The following is a 26961-nucleotide window of genomic DNA, read 5'->3' as shown; positions in this document are numbered from 1 at the left end:
GCTTCTATTCCCTATCTTGGAAGACTTTCAAACATTTGCATGAATTTCACCAGTAATGCTTGAACCACATAGTTGACTAGTGCAACTGTTTAAAATGTGTTCTTGTACGCAGGGAGGTTTTTGCCCCGCACAAACATGGCGGCGGTCAGCGGTCGACGTTGTGGTTCCTGGGCGGTAAACACTGTGTTTGGGTCACACATCTACACTGTGACTGGAGAACGGTAATGTCAGTCTACCTGTCGAGCACACCCCATTCTGCTGAGTTTGGAATGTAGTAGTGGATGTTTGACAGCTTTAACTTTGAAGCCAGCGGTGGGAAGGGAAAATGTTGGCGACTTTAGGACGTGTTATGGTGGTAAGTTCAAACAACCGTGTCCTGTTTATTTTAATGACCATGTTTTTTTAAACCTCTGCAAAGTGTTGTCATTCAGCTGAGCTGCCAGGTCCTATATAAGTCTCTGTTGTACTGAGCCGCGGTAGAGTGGAGGTCATGCCAGGTTTGTACTTGTTTACCTGACTGTAAAGTAGGAGGGTGTGTAATTCTTGATCAGAGTTGGAGGAGGTGTGTGTAACTCTTGCTCCCTTTGGAATTATGCGACGAACAGTCTGCTAACGCTGTTGAGATTCACCTTACTCGAGTAAAAATGACACTTGGATAGGATTTCAGTTTCGGGTGTACTGAGGTGTTATTCAGTATGTATTATTCAGGCAACAGTTAATTCACCTGGAGTTCATCCATGCCATCTTTAAATCTTCACCATTGCATCTCCACTGTCAACCCTTTAAGTATAATTTGCCAGTCTATCCTAGCCAATTCCAGTATAATACCTTCAAAGTCTCTTTTATTTGCCTTCAAAGTCAGCATATTGGTTCCCCTCCATTTAGGAGCGATCCCTCCCTACTATACAAGTCTCCTCTGGCCCGAAGAGATCCTAATAGTCCAAAAATCTGAAGCTGCCCCCTGCACCAACGCGCCAGCAACTCATTATCCTGCGCTATCTACTTTTGCCAACCCTCACTAGCACATGGCACTGGGAGTAATCTGGAAATTACTACCCCGGAGGTCCTGCTTTTTAGTCTTTTTACCTAACTCCCTGTAATCACTTTGCATGTCCCAAGGGGCAACAGTTTCGCACAGAGGATGGTGGGTCTATGGAATGAGGCGTGTACAATAACAACATTTAAAAGACATTTGGACAGGTTCAGGTTTAGGAAGAAATATGGGTCAAACACTGGCAAATGGGACCAACTTACATGGGACAACTTGGTTGGCATGGACGAGATGAGCTGAAGGTCCTGTTTCCGTACTGTGTGACTCTGTGACTCAAATCATTGTGAGGTCACATTTCAATAGAACTTAGTATTTTGAGCAGGTAGTGTGTAGCAAAGGATGCTGAAATTAAGATTCAGGTTTCAACTTCAAACAAAGAGCTTTTAATCTCGGTTTCGGATTGAGAAATTGGTAGAATGGGTCATTAGTCTCGACTTGCCTCTGCTTGGTACTTCTCAGCCAAGAAATGGGGGAGTGCCAAATACATTTTAATTTACATGCTAGTAAACATATTGGTCCAAGGTGCACAAAAATGCTGGAGAAACTCAGTGGGTGCAGCAGCATCTATGGAGCGAAGGGAATGGGCAACGTTTCGGCCCGAAACATTGCCTATTTCCTTTGCTCCATAGATGCTGCCGCACCCGTGGAGTTTCTCCAGCATTTTTGTGTACCTTTGATTTTCCAGCGTCTGCAGTTCCTTCTTAAACATATTGGTCCAATCACCCAATCCTGCATGCACCTATGGATTTATTTTGAACTTTCACACAGTTACAAAGGTTACACGGAACTGCCCTGCCTCATGATAGATAATATTCAACCGTATATAAATATTTGCTTTTGATAGTGCAGTGTATGGTTATGTGATGAGAGAAATGTTTGGTTCAACCGGACCAGACTGAAAATAAGCAAAATATCGTCGAATTATGAAATAACTGTCAGCTTCATCTGGATTGGCAGCAACCCTCTCAAGGTCTATAAGACCACTCAAGAATGAGGTTTTCTCCTGTTTAAGCCTCTGCCCTGTATGCGGGCACATTAATAATTGTTAGTCTGGTAATAATGGCTATATTCCCAAGAATGAATAAAATGGAACATTAACTATCTGTTAAATATAATAATAATAATAAACTTTATTACGGACTCAAGGGGCAACATTACATTAAAAATGCATTGCATATCAAATATCATAAATACATATAAAATCTTGGTCTATCACTTATAAAAACATCATAATATATATATTTTTTTTAAAACACAATGCTTAAGTTAAAAATCCAGATTAAAAGATGATCAATGTCCTACAACGAGACAACGATACCAGTGTCTCCACAGCTGGGATTCGTAGCGTGTAGTGCTAACCCCTATGTTTGTCAAGACCACAATAAGCACATTTTTAGAGTCATTTGTCCTGCAAATGATTTATACATGTGGTGTCTTAGGATAGCTTCTAAAGTACTGACTCCTGCAGCCACAAACATATTACTGGCACTACACCATCTAGGATATAGAGTTCAACTACATGAAAGAGGACATTGCAGTTGTAAGGTACTTTACATGTACTTCAATGATCCCAAAATAATGTAATATTTAATTTTTAACGTGTTTTTATGTTGTTTACAGCCAAATGTAGCAGCCAATTTACACATAGCATAGTATCACACAAAAAACAATAGTCAGTGAGTTAAATAAGAAGTTAATATATTTTTGATAGTGTTACTTGAGGCTGTAATGTTGACCTCAGATAGCAGGGAGCATTCCCTTTGCTGTCTTCCAATGTCTTGAGGTCTTTCACATTCTGTTGAGGGCAACAACTATCTCTCTATTGCTGCGTTCACAGGCTTGTTAAACTGTAAGTAAGAATGTCATTGTCCAGTTGCAGATTTAGGAACTCGGTGGGTCAGGCAGCATCTGTGGGGGAGAAATAGATGATGTTTCGGGTTGAGACCCTTCTTCAGTCCCGACCCAAAATGTGACCTGTCCATGCCCTCCTCGTAGAAACAAACAACTGGAGATGCTGGTTAATACACAAAAGGCACAAACTGCTGGAGTAACTCAGCAGGTCAGGCAGCATTTCTGGAGGACATGGGTAGTTGATGTTTCAGATTGAGACCCTTCTTCAGACTCATTCCCTCCTTGTGTTTTGCTCCAGATTCCAGCATCTGCAGTTTCTTGTGTCTCCACTTTGACCCACTGTGACTCTTGAACATTCATCCTGTGACAGTGTAGGTTTCTTCACATATAACAGATACATGTGAATTGATTACTTTAATATTATGTAAGGAAAACTGCTCCAAGTGTGTGGATGAGTGATAACATTTGGGGGCAGTTGATGATAAAGTGGATGAAGATAGGGTTTGTGTAAATGGATACTAGATGGTTGGTGCAGACTCATCGTTCCTGTTTCAGAACAACATCTCTCTGACTTTCTAGATTAAAGACTCAAATCTACAGTGTGGAGCTTGAGTACAAGGTCTTCATATTCTGAGATTGGAGTGCTACCAAATGGGCCAAGCTGAGAATTCTGCAAAGTATAAGCAGAAAATGGTGTAACTAGTGAGGCAGCATCTGTGGAGAGAGAAATGATTAAAGTTTTGGGTCAATGACTTTTCATGAGCACTGGAAATATTTAAAAATACACTGGCCTCATTCCAAGGAGATTATCAGTGATAGAATGGAGACCAAATTGGTCTGAATGATTGATGGCACTGATGCTGGCTGAGGGAGGGTGATAAAGGTCATTTCTTGGCAACAAGCCTTGACCACTATCTATCACCTGCGAGAGCACCATTTATGTAATTCGGTCTCTCTTGATCTCCACTCTATCACAGGCTGTCCTCTGATTCTTTCTACTCTCTCCCATCTATGCAACAGGTCAATGGGCAGCCTGGTGGGCCAAAGGGCTTGCTTCCATGATCTATCTCTAAAAGCTGAAATTGTGCATGATTACAAACTCTTCCTTATCCTAATGAGAGGTCACAGACTTTAAACACGAAAGCTGTTTCTCCTTCCACATTCGCTGTTTCCAGCATCATCAGCTTTTTGCTCATCAGTTAATTTAAAATTGCATAAAACCTGTGTGTTACGGATAAATGAACAAACGTGTCCACATTTTGCAAATATTCATGTCGACTGTGCGGCAAGTTATAATGGCTGCTTATTTTGTCTGATTGCCCTTAAGTTAGTAGTGTCTCTACTATTTGGGGTATTCAGTTTATAATCTGACTAATTTGCTGCATGTGGCAGTCTCCTAGACTTGTCACTTACTAGAAAATAATGACTGGACAATTCTGTGCCACGTGTAACTATGCCAACTTCATCATAAAGGGCAGGCTGTTGTATTAATAGTAGTGTATTTCATACCAGATTTAGCTCTCTGCATAGCTGGGGCATACATGAAGGAAAGGCCAGCTAATTGTATGCAGAGCAGACTGGCGTGTATCTTCAGGCCCCCTTGTTATCTGAGCAACAGCTGTGTCCTCACAAGTGTGTACTTTTAGTGGCCGTTTCAGGATTAATTTAGTGTCCAATATGTCAACTTACCAGGTGCAAGCTTAGATTTTCCTTTCAGTCTCAAGTCCTGGTGGAGGTTATAGTTCTACCGTTACTTCCATTACCCTTGGGGATGTCATACATTATTGGCACTTCCAATCAATGCTCTTGCAAAGAATTAATGTGTCGACTTTGGGAACTCTGCAGATTGACAGATGAGAACAAAGGCATGGGAGAAGGCTTTTCAGCTGAATAAACATCTAGGTAGTCTTGGGGATTATCTCTTCCTTTACTCTTTCAACTAATGTGGTTCCAAATCATTAATGCCCTATCCCTTCATGTTTTGCAATATGGAATGAACCCCAGCAGAATTCTGGAAGTGTGCAAATGATGAAGAAAATTAAAACAAGATGGTGGAAGGTTTGATTTTCTCAGTTATGTTATTCAATTACAATATCTACCCCAAATGCTGTTAAGTGACAGTTACTCCCCTGTACTATGCTCACAAATGCCCTTATTTGGGTTCTGACCGGACCACACAGCTTCACAAGAAAAAAGCACAAATCCAATCCAGTTAACAAATGCTCAATCTGTCTATCTCCAGTTATCTGCAAAGTGAAGGAAGTTGCCATCAAGAGTGCTATCAAGTGACATTTACTCATCAGTATCCTATTCAATGATGCACTGTTTGGATTTGTCTGTTAGACAAGATCGCAATAGTTCACACGTTCACAGGTTCATAAGTTTTTGGAGTAGAATTAGGCCATTCAGCCCATCAAGTCTACTCTGCCATTCAATCATGGCTGATCTCTGCCTCCTAATCCCATTTTCCTGCCTTCTCCCCATAACTCTTGACACCTGTTCTAATCAAGAATTTGTCTATCTCTGTCTTAAAAATATCCACTGGCTTGGCCTCCACAGCCGTCTGTGGCATTGAGTTCCACAGATTAACTACCTTCTGACTAAAGAAGTTCCTTCTCACCTCCTTTCTAAAAGAGCGCCCTTCAATTCTGAGGCTCTGACCTCTGGTCCTAGACATTCCTACCAGTGGAAACATCCTTTCCACATCCACCCTATCTAGGCCTTTCATCATTCTGTAAATTTCACCCTCAACCTAAACTCCAGCGAGTAGAGACCTAGTGCTGTTATGCAGTTATCATATGCTAACCCACTCATTCCTGGAATAATTCTTGTAAACCTCCTCTGGACCCTCTCCAGCCCAGCACATCCATCCTCAGTTATGGGACCCAAATTTGTTCACAGTACTCCAAATGCAGCCTGTCCCGCACCGTATAGAGCCTCAGCATTACATCTGCGTTTTTGTATTCCAGTCCTCTTGATATAAATGAATTTGTCTTCTTTAGGATTGATTCGACTTGCAAATTAACTTTTTGGGAATCCTGCACCAGCACTCCCAAGTCCCTTGGCATCTCTGATTTCTGGGTTCTCTCTCCATTTAAAAAATAATCTATGCTTTTATTCTTATTACCAAAAGGCATGACTCTGCACTTTGCTACACTGAATTTCATCTGCCACTTCTCTGCCCACTCTCCTAACCTGTCCAGTCCTTCTGCAGTCCTTGCTTTCTCTGCACTGCTTGCCCCTCCACCTATCTTAGCTTCATCTGCAAACTTGGCCACGGAGACTTCAATTCCCTTATCCAAATCATTAATATACATCAGTCGTGGACTAAACACGGACAAAAGATGTTCTCCAAGGATGATGTGAGCGTGATTGCCCTTGACATTAAGATCTGACACGGTGTGGTATCTAGGTGCCCTGCTTAAATGATTAAAGGTAGAGCACTCTATTGGTTGGAGTGGTGCATTGGATATAAGTAAGTAAGTTTATTGGCCAAGTATTCACATACAAGGAATTTGCCTTGGTGCTCCGCCCACGTAACAACATGACATACAGTGAGTTACGAATGACTGGTTTTAGATGTTACAGGACAATCATCCCAGCGTCAGGACTTTGTTATGGGAGCTCTTGGGGACAGTTCCTAACACAGCCATCTTCAGCTGCTTCATTACTAACTTACTTTCATCATAAGATCAGGTGTGAGGATATTGGCTGATTGCCCAATATTCAATTCCATTTGCCACTCCTCACTGAATACAACACCATGTGCCTGCATGCTGTAAGATCCAGAAAACATTCAATAAGCACCGATAAGTGGCAAGTAACGTCTGCTCTACCATGTGCCAGGTAATGACTATCTCCATTAAGAGAGGGTCTAACCACCTACTATGGCCGTTCAATGGCTTAACCATCAATGTCATTCACCAGATATTCTATGGGACCACGCACATAAACAGCATTGCAACAACAGCGGGTCAAAGGCTGGGTATCCTGCTGCAAATGACTTGCCTCTTGACATCCCATTTCAACATCTACTAGGCATAAATCAAAAGTGTGGTGGAATAATCTCCACATGTCTGATTGAATGCACTACCAACTGTCCAGAAACCTGACTCCCTCCAGGATAAAGCAATGTCCTTGATTAACATCTCAATATTAATTTCCTCCACTACCAGCTGCAGTGTGTACCATTTATAAAATGTACGACAGTTGTCCTTCCAGGCCACTCTTACGGCTCCAAACCGGCAACCTCTACCACCAAGAAGGTCAAGGGCAATGTGGATAGAAGTACCACCGTCTGGAGGTTTCCCTTCCAAGCAGCACACTCCTGACTTGGACGTGTACACCAATTTTTCCTCATTGGTAGCTCTTGATTCAGAATCGCCCTGCCCAACAACATTGTGGACCATCTTCATCAGATGGACTGCTTCAGTTCAAAAAATCATCTCACCACTATGTTCTCCATTATCATTAACAACATTATCAATAAATGTTGGTCTTATCACAAATGCCCAGATTCTGACTGTTTAAAAACAAAATCATACAAAATGTTTTACAAATGTAAAGAATATGTGTCAGCTGTGGCTATGTTGATAACATGGGTTCCTTTCCAGATGAGACACAAAACTGTGACAAGGGAATGGATATATTCCTCAACTAACACAGTGCAAATAAATGAGTGCTTATTGAACTAATTGGCAAGTGTGTGTAAAAGTGGTTGCATGTAACCTACCGAATAAAATGACCCAAAAGCACTTCATTGGCTGTAATGTGCGATATAAATTCAAGTTTGTCCTTAGAAGGAAGTAATTGAGCTGCGAGTTTAAATGTTACCAGAACGTACAATAATTATTTCAGACTTTGCCACATTCTTGATCTTTTCTGACAACTCAAAATTATCAGGGGGGGAAATAAGGGAAAAGGTAAAAGTTGTTTTTCCTAATACTTTGCCCCCCCCCCCCCCCCCCCCTGCCTTCCAGAAAGAAGGCTACTATTGAGGCAGATGCATGAACTGGTGCCTTCTCCAAGTGCCAAGAAAGAGCTGGCATCAGAATGGCTCCACACACACCAGCCAAGTGCCCAGATGCTATTCATATGGTGGTTGTGAGGCAAAATGTTGGCATTTTCCCAACCACAATCAATTGAAAACGACATCCAGAGTAATCATGTGCTGGAGTCAGATCAACAAAGGGTAGGCCAGTTTGTTTTTTCAGTGTAGACATTTCAATGAGAACTTTTTTTACCTGGGTTGGTGTAAACGTTGTTTTCGGTCAATTTATTCGTTACCTTGCTTTGCTGCCTTGCTCAAATAGAAATTGCTGAGGCCTGCTTGCTTGGTGAAGCCCATAGATCCAATAAAACTGCCTAGACCATACATTGCCCACCAAAATCTTTGCTATAATGCTGCTTGGGGTTGGCTGGCACTGAAGGTGTGATTGGAATTGTTAACGCATGTTTCTAAGTGGCCTGTTGTACTGGGGGTACTACGTTTACAGCGATTCCAATTGAAACCTAGTCAAGTGAATCTTCAGCCACTTCTCCCATGAGTCGAGACTGTTTTAATACTGGCAGTGAAATATTTGGTACTTTTTTTTTTTTCTTTTGTTCATTTCATTTTTGTTTTTGACAGATTTAAGACGAGGAAACAGAAGGTTGTTAAGCACAACCTTTAATACATTGTGTCATTTCAGCCCCAGGTTAACTGCTCTGGAGTTGTGAGAAAGCAGGGCGGGATTAGAGGGGCAATGCTTTGACTTTTATGTTAATGTTCCTACGATGGATAGACCAAATTCCCAAAAGGTACAGTATGATTTATTACAAATCAACAGCTGCCAGTGCCTATCTACTAACACAAAACTATCATTTCACTTCCCTAACACTCTACTAATTTACAGGGCAGGATTAGTAAACTATGTTCTGTATCTGGGAGATGTCCTGTATCCAGGAACTGTTTCAGATAAGTTAACTAGAGTTACAATCCTGTCCTGGCATATTGATGCAAGTTGCTTCCTATTAATTGAAGGTCCTATATCTCCTATTCTCATGGGCATAACATTGCAGGCAAAGGTAAAGAGAGATTTCCTTATAATTGGAAAGATTTGGGGGATGTTGACAATGTTTTAGTCTACATGTTTTTCCTTTTCTATTGGTGGTTATTATGTGCTATAATATGAGATAAACAAAATTTATTGTGACGTACAGTGAAGTGAAATCTGAGGTCCTGTCCAAATTGTATGTTTTGATCACATGAGCCATTTGTCAAACTGCTGTTCTCCACAATGTTCAATGTAGCTGGTTTTGGTTTTAGTTTAGTTTAGTTTAGAGATACAGCGCAGAAACAGGCATTTTGGCCCACCGATTCCACACCAACTAGCGATCCCCGCACATTGACACTATCCTACACACACTAGGGACAATTTACACTTGTACTAAGCCAATTAACCTAGAAACCTGTACATCTTTGGAGTGTGGGAGGAAAACGAAGATCGCTGAGAAACCTCCCACAGGTCACGGGGAGAACGTACAAACTCCGTATAGACAGCATCCGGTCGGGATCTAACCCGTGTCTCTGGAGCTGCAAGCACTGTAAGGTAGCAACTCTACCGCTGCGTACTGCTTTCTTGAAGTTTAGTTTAGTTGAATTTAGTTTAGAGATACAACATGCAAACAGGTCCTTCAACCTACTGAGCCAACCTTGCAACCATCAATTACCCATTCACACTAGTTCCATGTTATCCCAATTTCTCATTCGCCCCTACATACTTGGGGCAATCCTGAGTCCAATTAACCTACAAATCTGCACGTGGGATAAAACCCACATTGACCATGGTCAAAACGTGCAAACGCCACACAGACAGCACCCGAGGTCTAGATCGAGCCTGGATCTCTGGCGTGGTGAGGCAGCAGCTCTACCAGCTGGGTCTCCCCTAATCCCCTAACAAAACAACACAAGTTCTTGCAGATTCTGCATAAAATAGTTAAATGGGCTATAACGTATTCTAGTAAAAGTAATATTGAAACTAATTGGTTTACAATCCTTCTAAATCTTTCTTTCCAATTACGGCTTGAATGGAGCCATACCTTCAGTTGCCAAGACTCAAATCTTTGGAAGTACTTCCTTAAACCACTCTGTTCCTCTGCTTTGCTCTTTGTAGGAAGTTCCTGAAGACCTACCTCTGATCAGAATTTTAAATATCTGTGCCTATCTGTGTCCTATTTATTCTGATAGCCTTCTATGAATGCCTCGGGATATCTTATGTTAAAGAAGCTAAGTAATGTGAAATTGTTTGTATAGCTTGCAATGTGTTCATGATCTTGTTTTGTTACCTAGCTCAAGTCGACCTCACTGAGGCCTGGCTGCTTGGTGCGGCCCATAGCTCCAACAAAGCTGCCTGGACGATACTTTGCCCACCAGAAATCTTTGCCTCGTCTGCCCGTTCCTCCTCTCCTACAAACTCTGGAACGTTACCTGCTGATGTTGGAGCCTATTGTCAGTCAAGAGGAGTTGGAACATACCAGTCAATTAGTGAAGGAATTTGCTCAGAAGGGTGGAGTAGGAGCGAGACTACAAGCAAGCTTGGAAAGAAGAGCGAGCAAGACTGAAAATTGGGTATGACTATGGTTTTCTAGCTTGCATTACTTTAATATTTTATTTACTCTGACCAAATGGAGTGTGATTGAAACTTGCAAGAGATCCAGAGAGGAATTGACAAAGTGAATGTGGAGAGAACGTCTCCTTGTGTGGGAGAAACTAAGACAATGGACAACCATTTAAAACAAACATTAAGGAAGTTGCCCGTTCAAGACAATGATAAGGTGAAAGTTTCGCTCAGAGGATTGAATCTTTCTCTACCTCCACTTTGAGTCTCTACCTTCTCTTTTTAAGACTCTGCTTCTACCAGTCTATGAGGTATGGTGGAGCTGGAAGCATATATTTTTAAAGGCAGAGATAGATAGATACTTGATAAGAAAGGGGGAGTTATGAGTTCACTGGAGTGTGAAGTTGAGGTTTGAGTCATCGAATGACTGACTCCTGGTCTTTTAGGACTGAGATGAGGAAACCATTTTTCACACGGTGGTGAATCTCTGGAACTCTCTGCCACAGAAGGTAGTTGAGGCCAGTTCATTGGCTATATTTAAGAGGGAGTTAGATGTGGCCCTTGTAGCTAAAGGGATCAAGGGGTATGGAGAGAAGGCAGGTACAGGATACTGAGTTGGATGATCAGCCATGGTCATATTGAATGGCGGTGCAGGCTCGAAGGGCCAAATGGCCTCCTCCTGCACCTATTTTCTATGTTTCTATGTTGATGGTCATCCAAAAGTTGCCAATCATCTGTGGAAATTTGAAACTGTGATTATCTCCAGATACATAGAATTGTGTCTGTGCCAACACTTTCAAAGAGCCGTCCAGTTAGTTCCTTTCATCAGTGTCGTTTATAACATGATGTTCTACCCTTCATAATTTGCATCATGCACTGTTAAGGATCTGAATTTGTGCATAATTTTTTTTAAATGAATATGTGACAGAATCAATACCTTGTCTCCTGATGTCAAACCTATTCTTTGCACATGGAGAACATTGGAATGTTTTAAACGGGGTAAGAAACTCAGTGCATCTCTTTAAAAGTTGAGGATTTATGGGGGGAGGCTACAACTGGCCTTGCCAAATTTGGGCAACTATTGAACCAAAAATCAGGAAGTGAAGTTTTCCATTTGCATGGAAAAGCATAACTCCATTTGCAGTCTGGATATACACTTGAGCAATGCCTCTTCAAGTTTACCTTCTCATTTCTTTCCTGTTCAGCTGAGCGAGTGGTGGCTGAGGACAGCCTACCTAGAAAGCAGGCTTCCTGTGGTCATTCATTCCAGTCCCGGTGTGCTGTTGCCAAAACAGGATTATCATGATCGTCAAGGACAGCTGAGGTAATGGTGTGGCAATGCATTTGTGAAAGCAGCAATCCTGACTTGAATCCTAATGGGGTTTTACATGTGCCTCCTACGTCTGAAAAGGTGGGGAGCGCTGTTTTATTGAGTGATGAATTTGGGGGTGGGAAATGATGTTGAAATCCAAGCAGACCTAACAATCCTGCTTCTAATACCAACCTAGCATTCAACTTATTCTTTTCCAAGTCAGCCCAACAAGCTGTTTCACCTTAGCCCCTCATTGACATCACGTTGCCTTCCAACCACCTTTCTCTCTCTCCCCCCCCCCCCGCCCCAAGCAGCCTCATCTTACTGCACCAGTGGATCGCTTTTGTGACTTTGATTGAGAAAGTAGTATCCCATTCCAGCACTGAATTCCATTCTGGGACTCTCAGCAGCTCAGGCAGCATCCCTGGAGAACATGGCTAGATAAACTATTGGGTCGGGACCCTCTTCAGAATGGTCATTCCTCAACAGAGGCCTTGCCTTACAAAAAAACTCAACAGATGAGTTGATGGGGTTTCTTTGAACTAAACAATAGATGTTGTCCCCCTTTCTCTTAAATGGGGAAAAGTCATGTGGTAGCATGGGGAGTAAGGCACTAGATGAGCACCCAGAGATCTGGAGCTTGGATAAATAGCGATGGGTTTGTATCCCACTATATCAGCTTGGCAATTTAAATTCAAGTAATTAAATAAACTTGGAATTAGAAAAAATACTTTAATCTGAATATTGGTTGTTGTTAAAACCTCATTTGGCTCAAACTTGGCCATTCTTGCTGACATGCAAGGCTAGATAGACCTAGAAACGTGGTGGACTCTTAACTGTCGCCATAAATTTAGGACAATTGTGGATGGGCAGTAAATGCTAACATGGCCGATGACCATGACCAATGACGTGTATTCTTTGAATGAATAAATAAAAGAAAGATGCCACAGATAGACACAAAAAGCTGGAGTAACTCAGCAGGGACAGGCAGCATCTCTGGAGAGAAGGAATGGGTGACATTTCGGGCCGAGACCATTCTTCAGCCTAGATACCACAGAGTTGTTTTGAAGATCAACCACATCAAAGCTATGGCCGATAAAGCGCACCAACACCTCTACTTCCATAGGAGGTTAATGAAGTTGCCTGCATTACAACTATGGAAATAATTCAAAAATACCACATAGAATACTTTGAGGTATCCTGAGGTAATGAAATGTAAGTTCTTTGATGATGTGACTTTAGTTGAAATAATAGTGAATAAAACTACGCTAGGCAGTGCAAAGCAGTGAGCAAGCACACTGTCATTCATTCATATTCGGTCCCAATCTCTGCTTGTGTTCTCTTCCAGATTTTCTGCTAAATTAATAGCTGGTGTGCTGGATTTTAAATCTATGATTGACAAGTAAGTGCAAATGTTAATTCATCCCTACACTAAGATGAATATGGGAAAACTGGTAATCGAAAATGTAGATTATTGATGTCATTTCCTTTTGCCTTAAAATATTCCAAACAGTCCTTAAAGCTGATTTTAAAATTGACCCCGAGCTACGAGTGGGGATATTAAGAAGAGTGGCAGGAGACGCAAGTTGGAAAAGTATTTTGGGACGTCATTCTGGCCTGGCCCAGGGAAGGCAGACTGCCAATTTGTGTGTGAATAAGAGCCTAGGGTGCAAAGATCTCGGAAATTGTGATGCCAGAGGACATTACAGTCTTACAAATGCAGTCAAATGGGTCTAGCTTAGATAGACAACTTGGTCAACAGTAACGAGTTGGGTCAAAGGGCCTGTTTCCGTGATGTCCAACTATTACATGTTTTGAGGCCTTTAAAACCAAAGTGAGAATTTTGTACATTTGAAGTTGTCTAATATTTAATAAGTAAAGACTTTCCCCTCTTGTTTCTGTTCTCAGTGAGACACTTCCTGTGGAGAGTTTAGGAGGGAGCCCTCTCTGCATGAACCAATATTACCAGATTCTATCATCCTGCAGGATTCCAGGTTCTAAAAGTGATTCTTTTGCCAACTATTCCTTAACTAAAAAACCAACCCACGTAACAATCGTGCACAACTTTCAGGTAGGTTTCTTGCAACTACATGTGTGTGCTGAATGATTCAAAGTTTTCTTTCCCCGTGTTCCTCTCCTGAGGCAACGCAGGTATTTCCTCAATGCAATTCCAGTGTTGATGTAAATCACCTTGTGTCCTGGTGGTCCTGTGAACTGGTTGTTCACAAATCACCAACCAATTTCTATCTGCTATTTCATATCATCCTGAGATGGGTCTTTGCATTCAACAATGTATGTTTTGATTACGGTCACTGATGGAAAGGAGGCAACCACTTTACAAAACATGAATAAGAAGGGATTACAGGGTTATGGGTCAAACTCGATTAAATAGGACTATTTTAGATGGGGTGTCTTGGTCAGCATGGGAGAGATGAGCTGCAGGGCCTTTTTCTGTGCTGCATAATTCTGACTCTAATTCAAAGGCACTCAAAGACAGTGCTTGGCCTGTTCTGCTCTGTGACTGTTAGTCCATACTTGCAGTTAATGATGTCCATCTGTGTTTTGCAGTTCTTTGAGCTCTTTGTGTACAACAGTGATGGCAGCCCACTAACTGTGGACCAACTTTACATGCAATTGGAGAAGATCTGGCATTCTTCACTCCAGACAAACAAAGAGCCAATTGGAATCCTTTCAACTGGTCATCGAAACAGCTGGGCAAATGCTTACAACACACTGATCAAAGGTTTGTCTCCAGAACATGACAAATAAGGGAGAGGAGCGACTCGGGAACTCAAGATCATTCAAGGCAAAACCTCCACCATCACCTAAAATCCTGGCTTTAAACCCTCACTCTATTGTACTGGTCCACAATGGGTACAGTTTGCACTGCAGCAACCTGCATTGGTTATTAGTAAAAGATTGTTGCTGTTATTAAAATATTGTTGGATGCCACCTCTCCAAACCCACCATTTTTACTGGTGAGAAAGCCAATGGAGGTTGGTATATGGGAACTGATTCTGTTCATCGCCTCCAAGTTCTTCTCCAGCTCGGATGCCATCCTCACTTGGAAATATACCACCATTCCCACTTTGCAGGGTCAGAATCCTGGAATCCTATAATCTGACACCACGTAGAATGCAGGTGTTTAAATAGGTGGCTTAACACCATCTTCTAAGGGGCAGTTATGAACATTAGGAACGGGTCTGGCAGCATCTCTGGGGAACATGTTGGTCTTGCAATAATGCCCACACTATGTGTAAAGGTTTGAAACAACTGGGAACTCTCCTAGTCTCCTTGATTTAAATGAGCTATGCACTTGAATCCAGTGATAGCTCACCATTATGTTTTGTGGTGATGGAATATATTTGTGTAAGCACATTTAATTTTCTCTTATGCTGCCATGAAGAATTTTGGAACTGCTCATTGTTTCTGTTTGCTTCTCTCTGGCCCTCTCCAGATAAGGTGAACAAGGAGTCTGTGAAATGCATCCAGAGGAGCATCTTCACCATCTGCCTGGATGCTCCAGTGCCAAAGGTGTCTGATGATCTCTACATGAGTCGCGTTGCAGCTCAGATGTTGCATGGTGGAGGTAGTCGGTGGAACAGCGGCAACAGGTGGTTTGACAAAACCCTACAGGTGGGTGAGGGGGTAGCGGACACTCGTGGGCAGTAATCGGGTCACTTTGTTCAAATATCATTGAGGTTATGGAGAAAAGGCAGGATAATGGGGTTAGGAGGGAGAGAAAAATCAGCCATGATTGAATGGCAGAGTAGACTTGATGGGCCGAATGACCTAATTCTACTCCTATCACATATGATCATGTTTATTTTTGAAAGCTATGTGTATGGCTGTATTTGCATATTTGGGTGAGTATGTGAGAGTATTAAAACATCAAACATAGAACAATACAGCGGTCACGGTGGCGCAGTGGTACAGTTGCTGCCTTACAGCGAATGCAGCACCAGAAACCCGGGTTCGATCCCGACTACGGGTGCTGTCTGTACGGAGTTTGTACGTTCTCCCCGTGACCTGCGTGGGTTTTCTCCGAGATTTTTGGTTTCCTCCCACACTCCAAAGACGTACAGGTTTGTAGGTTAATTGGCTTAGTAAATGTAAAAATTGTCCCTAGTGTGTGTAGGATAGTGTTAATGTGCGGGGAGCGCTGGTTGGCACGGGCCTGGTGGGCCAAAGGGCCTGTTTCAGCACTGTATCTCTAAACTGAACTAACTAAGAGGCCCTTCAGTCCACAATGTCCATGCTGAAGATGATGCCAAGTTAAACTAATCGCTTTGGTCTGGAATTGTTCCATCACCCTCTATTCCCAGCATATCTGTGCGCCTATCCAACAGCCTCTTAAATTGTACTTTAATATCTGCCTGTACCAACAACAATTCCTGGCATCATTCCAGGCATCTATCACTCTTTGTTTTAAAATAAAACTTTCCCACACTTCTCCTTTATCGATCTGGGACTGTAGCTATATATGAGAAGCTTGTTACTGTGTGTGCTGCAAGTGTCTTTCAGAATGTATGTCTCATGTGGTCAACTTCACAGCTGCCCCATGGATTATTGTCTTTCCATTTATTTTGAGCTTTGAGATGTTTTTCGCTCACTAAAGATGTTTTTATTGTTCTCGGAACTCCTTCCATTGCTTTAGAAGTACCAGCCCCGAGGGTTGAGAGAGAAGGGGGTGGAAGGGTTGAGGTTAGAAGGGAGAAAAGAGACAGAACATCAGGGAAGATCATACCTGGCCTTTAGATATCAGATAGTAGCCCAAAAGACCTTTCTCCTCTTGTCCTTTTTCCATCCCACCCAAACAAAATCATCCCTCCACTTGGTATCTTTTTCCCTTCTTCCTCTTGTTCAACTCCATTTGGGTATTTGTATCTGAGCTTCGGCTCCCAGCAGCCTCTGTCTGTTGTCTGATTCTTGGTGTTCTATCAAGAAAACAAAACAAACTTGGGGTGGTGGGGTGAGAAACTCTACCAGTCTATTACATCATTGTATTAATTAGAGATCCACAATCATATGCCAATTATTATCCATGACAAGCAACTATACCATGGGAGATATTCCAATTGGTACGAATCCTGTCTCAAATGAATTTCAACCAAGGTCAGATTCCAGCAGAGATCACTGGACCATGATCAAAAGGGAATTGCAGTTTGATTTTTCTTTTTCCTTTTTCAATAATAACCCAATGCTTGAGGCATCAAGGCTAATTACACCTGAGGCTTTGAGGCTAATTATGTCACCTCCACATACCAAGGGTGGCCCACTAATGACATTCTCTCCTTTCGGCCATTTCCCACAGTTCATTGTTGGAGAGGATGGATCTTGCGGTTTGGTCTACGAGCATTCATCATCAGAAGGACCTCCCATTGTTGCTTTACTGGACCATGTCTTTGAGTATTGGTAAGAGTCCAAGCTTATTTAGGAACTAGTTTGGTGAGAGTTAGTTTAAAGGCCTACATGATGAGGGCAAAGGCCAGAACATATAAGTTCTCCAATATCTGGTGTTGGGGAGATGGTGGTGATGAATGTCCCTCTTTTCCCATATTTGTTCCTTTACACTCTGTCTTGCGCACCACTGACCTAAATACCTGTTCCACTGTTAGCCCCTTGCCTGGGTCCAGTCGGTGCTGAGCAGATGCCAACCATTAATATTACAGAAGCTACAGTAAAGAAAAGGGCCGTTATATGAAAAAGCTACCCAATTTACAGTAAAGCTCTGATCTGCTCTCCCATTATCCAGAAATCTCAGAGTTAACTTAACCGGGTCCTATTTCCTGTGCTTGTTTTAAAAATCTGAGGGACTGTGTTTTATTTCATTTCAAAAAGATAGTTTATTTATACTTTACAGTAGATACAACTGGGGCAGGTCTTTCCCTACGATCATTGTACCATCTGTTCAATACATTCTCATGCAATGTGGCAAAACCCATCCAGTCTCAAGAAGGGTCCAGACCCAAAGTCCAGTTTGAAGATGGGCCCCGACTCCAGCGCCATCTGTCCATTCTCTTAGGTGCTGCCCGACCTGCTGAGTTCCTCGAGCACTTTGTGTTTTGTTCAAGGTTCCAGCATCTGCTTATCTCGTGTCCCCATCCATGTTGCCTCCTTCAACACAGCATCAACAAAGCATTTCAGAGACTGCTACACAGGGCACAGCCTCAGCTCAGTGGAAGGAGGACCCTAAACTGGTCCTTGCCGAGAAAGCCAGGCTTCGCTGCATCCATCAGCAGATGTCAGCAGCATTCACTTGTGGACATCTACTTGCACTGGGTGATCAACAAAATAAGGCCATTCCCTTTAAATTCACCAGGGTCCATTTCCCCACCTGATCTTTCAGCCTACTGAGTCCCACAATGCTATGCAATATCTTTACAAAAATTACAATGCTATGCAATATCTTTATATTTAAAAAAAAAACAAATTAAAAGTCTGGGATTATTAATGGTAATAATACCTAATGTTCTGTAAAAAACTCCCTGACTCCCATCCAAGGTTGGTGGCTAATATATAAAAACATGTGTTTGAGATACCACTTAAATCCTTCGTTCTCTGACTTGCTGACTGTGAGGATTTTCTTTGCTAGGCAGCTGGCTAAAAAAAACAACTCTGTCCTTGGTAAGCAAAGCAGGAAGGCATTCAATAGGACAAATGCAGATTCTGCTTGTTGAGGAGAAACTATAAATATCATACAACGACCAATAAATCCGGCATGAAATTCAGCAGATTTCTTCGCCTGCCAGTTAAATAGAATGTGGAATAAAAATAGTTCAAAAGATAGCACAAATGTATGTGGGGAAAAACTGCTTGATATCTATGTAGGATGTAAGAATTAGAAGGGAATATAACGTTGGAGGAGGATTGTGTGAGGTTGGGCCAAATGGCCTGTTTGCACTGTAAATTCTGCATTAATCCTATATTGATGAATACTTAGTATCTTTACCTTTTAATTTCAGCAAAACCTCGGAGATGGTTCGTTCTCCTATGATTCCACTGGCTATGCCTCGGAAGCTCCGTTTCAATATCACGACCGATGTAAAGAGGGACATTGAGAAAGCAAAGCAGAACCTCAACATGTGAGAGCTCTTTTAATTCTTAGTGCAGTTGGGGGTGCGACTGGCAAGGTTCGCATTTGATGTACCGTGCCCAAGATATGCCTACAAATGATGCCAGACTGCTTCCTTGAACTATTCCAATCCTGTATAGTATAGGTGTTCCCATTGGAGGGAAAGGTTTCAGGACTTAAACCCAATAATTTTAACCCAGGATGGCTGACAATGTGGACAGAAACATGGGAGGCTTCACACTGTGACTTGGAAAGAGTTGATTATTCTTTGTAGAAGGTGTTGCACAAAGCAATACAAACACCCAAGATACACTGGCCTGTCTTCCCTCATCTTGCCTCCAAACAAAGCAGCTGGTTGGGTTTGGGAATGAGGAGGAGAAATTACACTTGGCTTTGGGCATCCCAGATCAAGATATGGATTGTAAATAGCTGAAATACAAGCACTTGCTGTGTTCCATTAGTTCAATCTCACCACCCTGACAAAGACTTGTTTTTTCTTGCTCTCTCCACTTTCTCCAGTAATCAATATTAAAAATGTTCCACCTGTTTGGATAGTTCACTATACCATTGACTGGACTTGCAGATGAAGTACTGCCCCTGTTTAGTTTAGAGTTACAACGCTGAAACAGGCCCTTTGGCCCACTGAGTCCACGCCAACCAGCAATCCCCGTAGGTGAGGGACAATTTACGACCTTTACTGAAGCCAATTAACCTACAAACCTGTACGTCTTTAGAATGTGGGAGGAAACCGTAGTACCTGGGAAAACCCACAGTCACAGGAGAATGTACAAACTCTGTACAGACAGCGGCCATAGTTAGAATTGAACCCGGGCCTATGGCGCTGTAAGTAAGTAAACAATTCTACCACTGCGCCAACATGCTGCTTACTGTTGGGATATAACTGCATTCTGATATTATTGAACAGTATGGGATAGGTTAGAGAAAGTGCTGGGTTATGTTGCAAATGAAGAGATTCATCCTTATTTTCCTTTCTATCCAGGATGGTGCATGATATGGATATAAAATGTTTTGTGTTCGAGCATTTTGGGAAAGATTTTGTGAAGTCCCAGAGGTTGAGCCCAGATGCCTATATCCAGATTGCTTTGCAATTGGCTTATTACAGGTGAGAGACGTTGTCTTAGATACTTTGCCCAATGTTCCTAGTATATCCAAGGGTAGAATTATGCAGCATAGAAAGAAGCTATTTGCTCCATCATGCCTGTGCTGACTCTTTGGGGGCAAAAAATCTATTTTTCTATCTTGAATGCATATCAATTTCCATTTAAATGTAACTTTTGAATCTGCTTCCAACACCCTTTCAGATATCCCATTCCAAATCACAGCAATATTGCATTTTTAAGTGCTCTTTTGCAACACTATTTCATATCAGGGCCCATGTCAGGGTATTGTCCAGGTCTGATGCAGGCAGGCATGGACTTCATAGTTTGTTGAGGAGCTGCAAATGGAATTGAACATTCCCCTTTCTTGTGAAGGAAGGTGACTGATGAAGTAGCTAAAACTGGGTGGGCATCAGTTGTTACCCAGTGTCTTTGGTTGACTGCAGTCCAATAATCACAAACATCTTCCTATGTGCTTTTCCTTTGATGCCTATTAATTTTAATATTACTAGGGTTGCTTGATGTTATTTGGTCAAATGCTGCCTTGGTATCAGAAGTGATCACTCACTTTCACCTTATCTCAGGAATTCAATTTAGGCCAACTTTTGTGGAGCTAAGTGGTCCTGGCAAAATTAAACTGAGCATTTGTGCTGGGGTTGGGGTCGGTGGCTGGGGCTGGGGAGACCATGCGAGTCGGGGATACATCAACAGATCCGTCCACTATAACCCAAATCTGTTATAAAGGAACCATTAAAACAAGGAACCATTAAAAAGAGCAACTTTTGGAGGTTTCATGGTGTGTTAGTACAAGCCACGTTCCACCTGGAGACTCTATATACTGGTTGGGCAGCAGGGAGAAGATGCCTGCCCTAATGCAAATCCCATCATCCAGAGTGTTTGTTTAGGAGAGAATAGTGTTATTGAAGAGGAACTGAAAAGGAGTGGCAACGTCTCACAATGGGCTGGAGGAGGAGGTGGCAGAGCCACCTTTATATTCAAGATGGATAAGGGGGAACCAGTCCCATTGGTGATAGCAGCGGGTAGAGGTGGCAAAGCCCATCTGAGTAAAGATTCCAGTTTCCCAGAGGAGCTGTTAGAAACTGATTATTCTATTCATGGCAGATCTGGTGCAGCAGGAGGGGTGGAGGTTGGAGTGATGTGACCATCCTCAAGTGGTCGGGCAAACCCTTTATGACTTAAGTCCTCTCTTCACCACCTCCAGTTTAAATTCCATCTGGAATATTTTGGAGGACCAAGAAACCAAGGGTTTAATGTATCAAATCACATTGACTCATCCAAAGAAAACATTGGATGATATATAAACACAATATGTATTAACATAGAACAGTACAGTATAGGAACAGGCCCTTTGGCCCATAATGCCTACTTAAATGTGGTTTGAGTAGATGTTCTGAATGACAAAAAAACCCTTAAAATCAACCCCTCCATCTAATTTTAATATTGCTGGTTAGATACTAGTACTGGAAAGGTTTGGCGAAGTCTGTGGCTAATTCTGATCCCAACACCTTTGCTGTGTGCAATGCTCTCAGCTGTTTCTTGATATCATGTGACTTACCGTAAAACTGCTGGGAAACTCACAAAAATCTTTTATTTCTTTTCTATTTGTTTTCTTTTAAATTGGGAATTGCCAAAAGATTGTTTAATTAAGTGGCATTTAGAGGCAAGAAGTTATGTGCAAAAATAGCAAGATTGTATTCCGCTAACACTAACCAAAGGGCAGCATGACCAAAACCAAATGACTCGTGATTTCCTCATTTCCTTCCTCATCAACAACCAACACCGAGTGAGTTGGTGGGGGGGAGAGGGACTGGAAGGGGTGATGTACTGGTCACCATTTCTACACAAATTTCCAGGCTTGAAATTACTCTGCTTCCAAATTACCAGTCCAAGTGGAGTTACATCAGAAATCTGCCTCCCTTCATCGCCATGCTGTGCTTGTCTCTTGGCAGGATATACGGTGAGCAGCGTGCAACCTATGAAAGTGCCTCTCTGCGGATGTTTCAACTCGGGCGCACTGACACAATTCGCTCGGCGTCGGTCGAATCCTCAGTCTTTGTGCGTGCCATGGATAGCCCGCAGGAACAGGTACTTGGACCTCTGAAATGCCACATTCCTTTTGCAAACAAAGCCTTCTGGGGTAAAGAAGTTAGCAATAACTTAAACTGTACGCTCGAATTCATGAGTTGGACTATTATGAGCACTCGATATAAGGTGGGATGACATTACCAAAGGTTTTGTAAAGTAAAAAAAAACATGTCCATTATATATCAGATATAAAATTCAGGATTGTCCTGGAGTCTAATTAACCTGATGCCATGAAAGTGTGACTGAGCCTGAGAAGGGGATGCGATATAATAATGGTTGAATCAAGTTAAATAGTACATTTCTAAAGGGAATTGGATCAATAAAAAAAAAGTTAAGAGTTATGATGAAAGCAAGGCCAAGTTGGAATTGATCTGTTGCAGAACCAGCATGATGGACCAAATGTCTTCCTGTGGTGTCCAGTTTTATGTTCTTAAAAGTTCTGTAATCATTCAGTTTGTGCTTTTTTTTCGTGCACTTTCCAATTTCCATCACGTCAGCATTGATAGGTTATGCTTTCAGTTATCTGGATTCTAAGTTGTCAGATTTGTCCTTAAACTTTGCCATCTATCTCTCCCTTTAATGCATTTCGTTGTCTCTGTACTGTACACTGACAATGACAATTAAAATTGAAATTGAATCTGAATCTAAAGCACTCCTTTGAAAAACTGATCCCTGCTTTTCTGGCATCTCTTCATTTCCCTGTTGTCTTGTGAATGCATTCCAAAACCGTGCTCTATATTCACAAGCTGACGTAATGGGAAAACTGAAACTCTTTTTTCCTCCCTCCCTCAATTGCTGATTAATCGACTTTGGATTCTGTGAATTAATCGTTTCATCATTGTGCATTTTTGACCATGTTGCTTTGATTTTTTATTTACCGGTAGAAGCAAAATAAAGTGGCCCTGATGAGGAAAGCTGTCCAAGCACATAGAGTCTACACGGACCTGGTAAGGGGAATAACTGGTCTGTCTTCACCACTTTGCTCCCAAATACCCCATTTCTCTTCTGACAATCATTAATTACTAAACAAAGTACCGTAAATGATCCTTTTATTCAGGAAGCACTTGCAATGAATCCCGTTATTGCTGGGCAGATGGCGCTAGTATTGTGGATGGGAAATAATGTAAAACTGGGGGGAGGAGGCATTCATTGCTGCAGTTTGAGTATGTTGTGTTGTACACGATGGGAATGATAAAGGGGAGAGTGATGACATGCTTATTAGCAATGCTAGTGTAGAGGGATGGTGATGAGTGATGGCACAGATGTGAAGTTCTGGCGGGAGGGGTAATTTTGGTAGGTGGTGGACTAATACGAGGGGTGGTATATGAGATAGACACAAACTGCTGAAGTAACTCAGCAGGTCAGGCAGCATCTCTGGAGAAAAGGAATGGGTGACATTTCAGGTCGAGATCTTTCTTCAGACCTTCTTCATGGTACATGGGTACAGTTAGACTGGCAGTGGTGCAAAGTAGCATTGTGAATTGATAGATAATTTTGTTTTTAGGCAATCCGAGGGCAAGCAATTGATAGACATCTATTTGGCCTTAAACATCAGGCCATTGAGGATCTGGTTCGAATCCCAGAGATCTTCATGGACACATCCTATGCTGTTGCCTTTCATTTCAATTTATCAACCAGTCAGGTGAGACCTTCAATTTCCTCCTTGTTCAGAAAATTTCAAAATTGCATAAGAATCCCAAATGTGATGTCAGTGTGTAGCCAGGTGTATTCAGGGAGAATTCTGCATCGCTCAAATACAATTGCCCCTCATTTTCCATCGGTCTGAATGGAAAATGAAAGGGAGAGATTGAACATGTTTATATATGCAACCTTGGGATGCCCCAGAGTGTTTTATTGGCACTTAAGTAGTTTTTGAAATATAGTCACTGCTTTTATTGGACTTGCTTGTGCACACGTTGGCTGTTGAATATCCAGTATTACAACAATGGAATGAACGATTGGGTGATTTGCTTTTGTGATGTTGGTTGAGGTATAAAAAAACATTGGCCATGATTTTCAATTATGCCCTGGGACCAAAGGAATAGTTAGAGGAGAGGTTTCAGTTGTGTTTAACTGTAGGGGGTGGGATGAAATCTTGGATGCACTGTCATTGATAAATAGATGTTTAGGCATTGCATCAGAGGCTAGTTAAGCATCTTTGAGTTTTAAGGTGGGTGGGATGAAATCAAAAAGCAAAACAGATGGGGACAGGGACTGATGTAAGCCAATACAGTGGAGCCAATGCAAGTTCATGAGCTAGGAAGACTGAGTGCTATTTCCTATTAGGTTTTCCTGAAATGCTGAGATTGTACAGGTAAGAGGGAAAAGTTTAACAGGGCAAGCTTTTTTTTAAAACACACGGGAGGATGAGTGCCTGATGCGATGGTTGAAGCAGATATGTTCGTGGCATTTAAAAGACTTGGGGTTAGGAATATGGGATATGTGCAGGTAGATAAGTTTCTTACTGTACAGGTATTGGGGGGCGTTGGGCACGCTTTGCTGTACTATTCTATGACTTTGGGGGATGCTTTGGATTTGAAAGTGTTGTAGTTCCTGTTAATGATTAGGTTATGGTATTTTAAACTTACACTATCTGACCATGTAGAAACCACAGTGGTTCATTTCCCCATTCGCAGCAGAAGGCTGGGGTTGATTGGAGGTTTAGGCACTATTTTATCCTGAACCAATAGTTGGAGAGACAGCCTTCAGCCTGGAGGAGATGTGGATAAACTGCAAACGGAAATAGGTGGAATGGCAGCCAGCAAGGTATATTGCATAAGTGTATGCTGTTCACGGTAGCAAAGGAAGCCCGATGCCCTACAGTTTAACTCTCTGCAGGTGGCTCTGTTTTGAGGTGGTAAAAACACATTTAAATTGACTCTGTGTATTCTGTAGGTTCCTGCTATGACAGATTGCCTGATGTGCTTTGGGCCAGTCGTGCCGGATGGTTATGGTGTATGCTACAACCCCATGGACAACCACATGAACTTCTCAGTGTCTGCTTTCAACAGTTGTGCAGAGACCAATGCAGCTAAACTTGCCCACTATTTGGAGCAGGCACTAGTTGATATGAGAGATTTGCTTGTGCAGACAAACGGCTCAAAACTCTGAAGCAGCCAGGTAATGACGTTGGAGGGACTAGAGTTGCCCTCAGCCATGCATGAGATTGCTAATGGATCATACTGTGAGGGTTGGTGTTTGTTAGGTGTCAAGGTGCTCTTCCCTAGGCACTAATTACCGAGAGAGTGCAAGTTTATTTTTTTTAATTGTCTTTTAAAGAAAAAAATACTGCAAAAATAGCCTGTTCTCCATCTCATTGTGGCTAATTGTCTCACCTTTGTCTACAATCATAGTCACTTGCTTCCAACATTTGAGATCCTTTCGTATAACAAGCCTGAATGTTCCAGTCTGATCCAAAGAGCTGCAGCTGAATCATAAGCATCAACTTGTTTTAAAGTAAACAGTAGATTGCGAAAACATAAATCAGCAAATCTTTGCAAATAAACTTGAGGTATTCAAAGTAACCCAGTCCTCTGCTTACCAGGATTACCAGCTGGTTCTAGTTATCCAGGGTATATATTTTAATCAACGTATTGTATGTAAAATTCTCAACTGGTGCTTTATAAAGATTCCTGGTGAATATTTGCTATAAGCATGACAGTATTTTTCCCCAACATATCTGAAGGACTCAAGGCCAAGTTTAGAACAAAAGGAATGTTTTATTACAGCATTAGATCTCCACATACCCTTGGTTGTTTGGTGGATGTAGAAACTGTTCAGATAGCTGGTTAAGACTCAAGGGAGATGTGGAAATACAAATTATCTGACGATAAGTTTTTGCATCTTATTTTGTTTATCACCAGCAAGCTGCAACACAATCTGTTTGTGTAAAATGTGTATTTTCTGTATATTTCTATAAGGATAGGTTTGGTCATTGCAGGATGCAAGGTCAGTCTATTATGAATTCTAACGGCCCAAAACCATGTCATTCAGTCCTTTAAGTCTCTGCTGGCCTAATGCAGATGTGCAGAGCCGATTCAATGGTAACTTTCAAAAGGAATTAAATACATTTGCATATTGAAATGTATAGTGAAAGAGTCAGCACTGGATCATCGTAGCTAAATGATTTTTATGTAGTATTCAGTGGGACGGGACATTACACTGAACAACTGCTTTTGTTTTTTTAAATAACTAAATTATGAAAAGAATAGACGACTATTGAGCTGGAAATTGTTTGAATTTAATATACATGCTAAAACAAGATTTGTATAGGCACGCTTGTTAATGTGTCCTGCTGCTGCTGATGGAATTTTCTATTGTGCTCCCAACACAAATGCAGGTTTAGTACTTACAATGCTTTTAAATCACTTACCTGGTACTTAAGCCAGTTTTAACTAATAAATACATACCTGCTCATGCATTAATTGATATCAGTGCTCCAGGTGTTAAAGGGGAGCTTACTGTGAATTTGCACGGCTATTGCCAGTTATTCAAAGGCTTTGATCCTGGAAGGGAGGAAGTACCTAATTGTTAATGAAGTGGAAAGTTACTTTATCCCATAAATACCCAGAGGACCTTCTGTGAAATTAATTGATTCTGCAAGGTGGCCAAAGAAATGTCCCTCATTCTATCACTGAGAGAAATAAAAATATTTATACAATTACAAGAATTGCAATTCCTATTTCAAAAAGGTGCATTTTGGGAAGACCATTAGATGAGTGGCTTAGGTGGTCATTTTCTTAAAACTTCAGCAATATTTACACAACTGTCCTATTTGTGCCCGAAGCAATAGCTGCAACTTTCTGAACCAGAGCATGGAACAGTTGGATATCCCCCCCCCCCCCCCCCCC

The 26961-nt window shown here is 41.8% G+C and overlaps 1 protein-coding gene across 3 annotated transcripts; it reads left to right on the top strand.

Moving 5' to 3' along the window:
* Window positions 1-15: 15 nt before the first annotated feature.
* On the top strand, window positions 16-26961 carry crata (carnitine O-acetyltransferase a). Of its 3 annotated transcripts, none has more exons than XM_055660254.1 (15): window positions 16-355; window positions 8593-8701; window positions 10233-10511; window positions 11706-11824; window positions 13161-13214; window positions 13721-13883; window positions 14381-14555; window positions 15270-15448; window positions 17127-17227; window positions 18778-18897; window positions 19888-20010; window positions 21976-22111; window positions 22996-23058; window positions 23616-23753; window positions 25007-26961. In XM_055660254.1, the coding sequence occupies exons 2-15, from the start codon at window positions 8678-8680 to the stop codon at window positions 25220-25222; spliced, it is 1890 nt and encodes a 629-aa protein (XP_055516229.1). In that variant the 5' UTR covers window positions 16-355; window positions 8593-8677; the 3' UTR covers window positions 25223-26961. The 3 variants fall into 3 exon arrangements, with proteins under 3 accessions (XP_055516229.1, XP_055516230.1, XP_055516228.1); XM_055660255.1 differs by having other exon boundaries at window positions 8532-8701; XM_055660253.1 differs by lacking the exon at window positions 8593-8701.

This window comes from Leucoraja erinacea, chromosome 31, assembly GCF_028641065.1.
Source record: "Leucoraja erinacea ecotype New England chromosome 31, Leri_hhj_1, whole genome shotgun sequence".
Lineage (NCBI taxonomy): Eukaryota > Metazoa > Chordata > Chondrichthyes > Rajiformes > Rajidae > Leucoraja > Leucoraja erinaceus.
Note: the sequence above shows the minus strand (reverse complement) of the source record. Positions and strands in the feature narration are given on the sequence as shown.

What these genes read in the sequence shown, in the direction of transcription:
- crata (XM_055660253.1), top strand. Translation starts at nt 326, where the DNA reads ATGTTGGCGACTTTAGGACGTGTTATGGTG. An exon ending in CAATCGTGCACAACTTTCAG is followed by an intron (nt 13,884 to 14,380) that starts GTAGGTTTCTTG and finishes TGTGTTTTGCAG; the next exon opens with TTCTTTGAGCTCTTTGTGTA. An exon ending in TTGCAATTGGCTTATTACAG is followed by an intron (nt 20,011 to 21,975) that starts GTGAGAGACGTT and finishes GTCTCTTGGCAG; the next exon opens with GATATACGGTGAGCAGCGTG.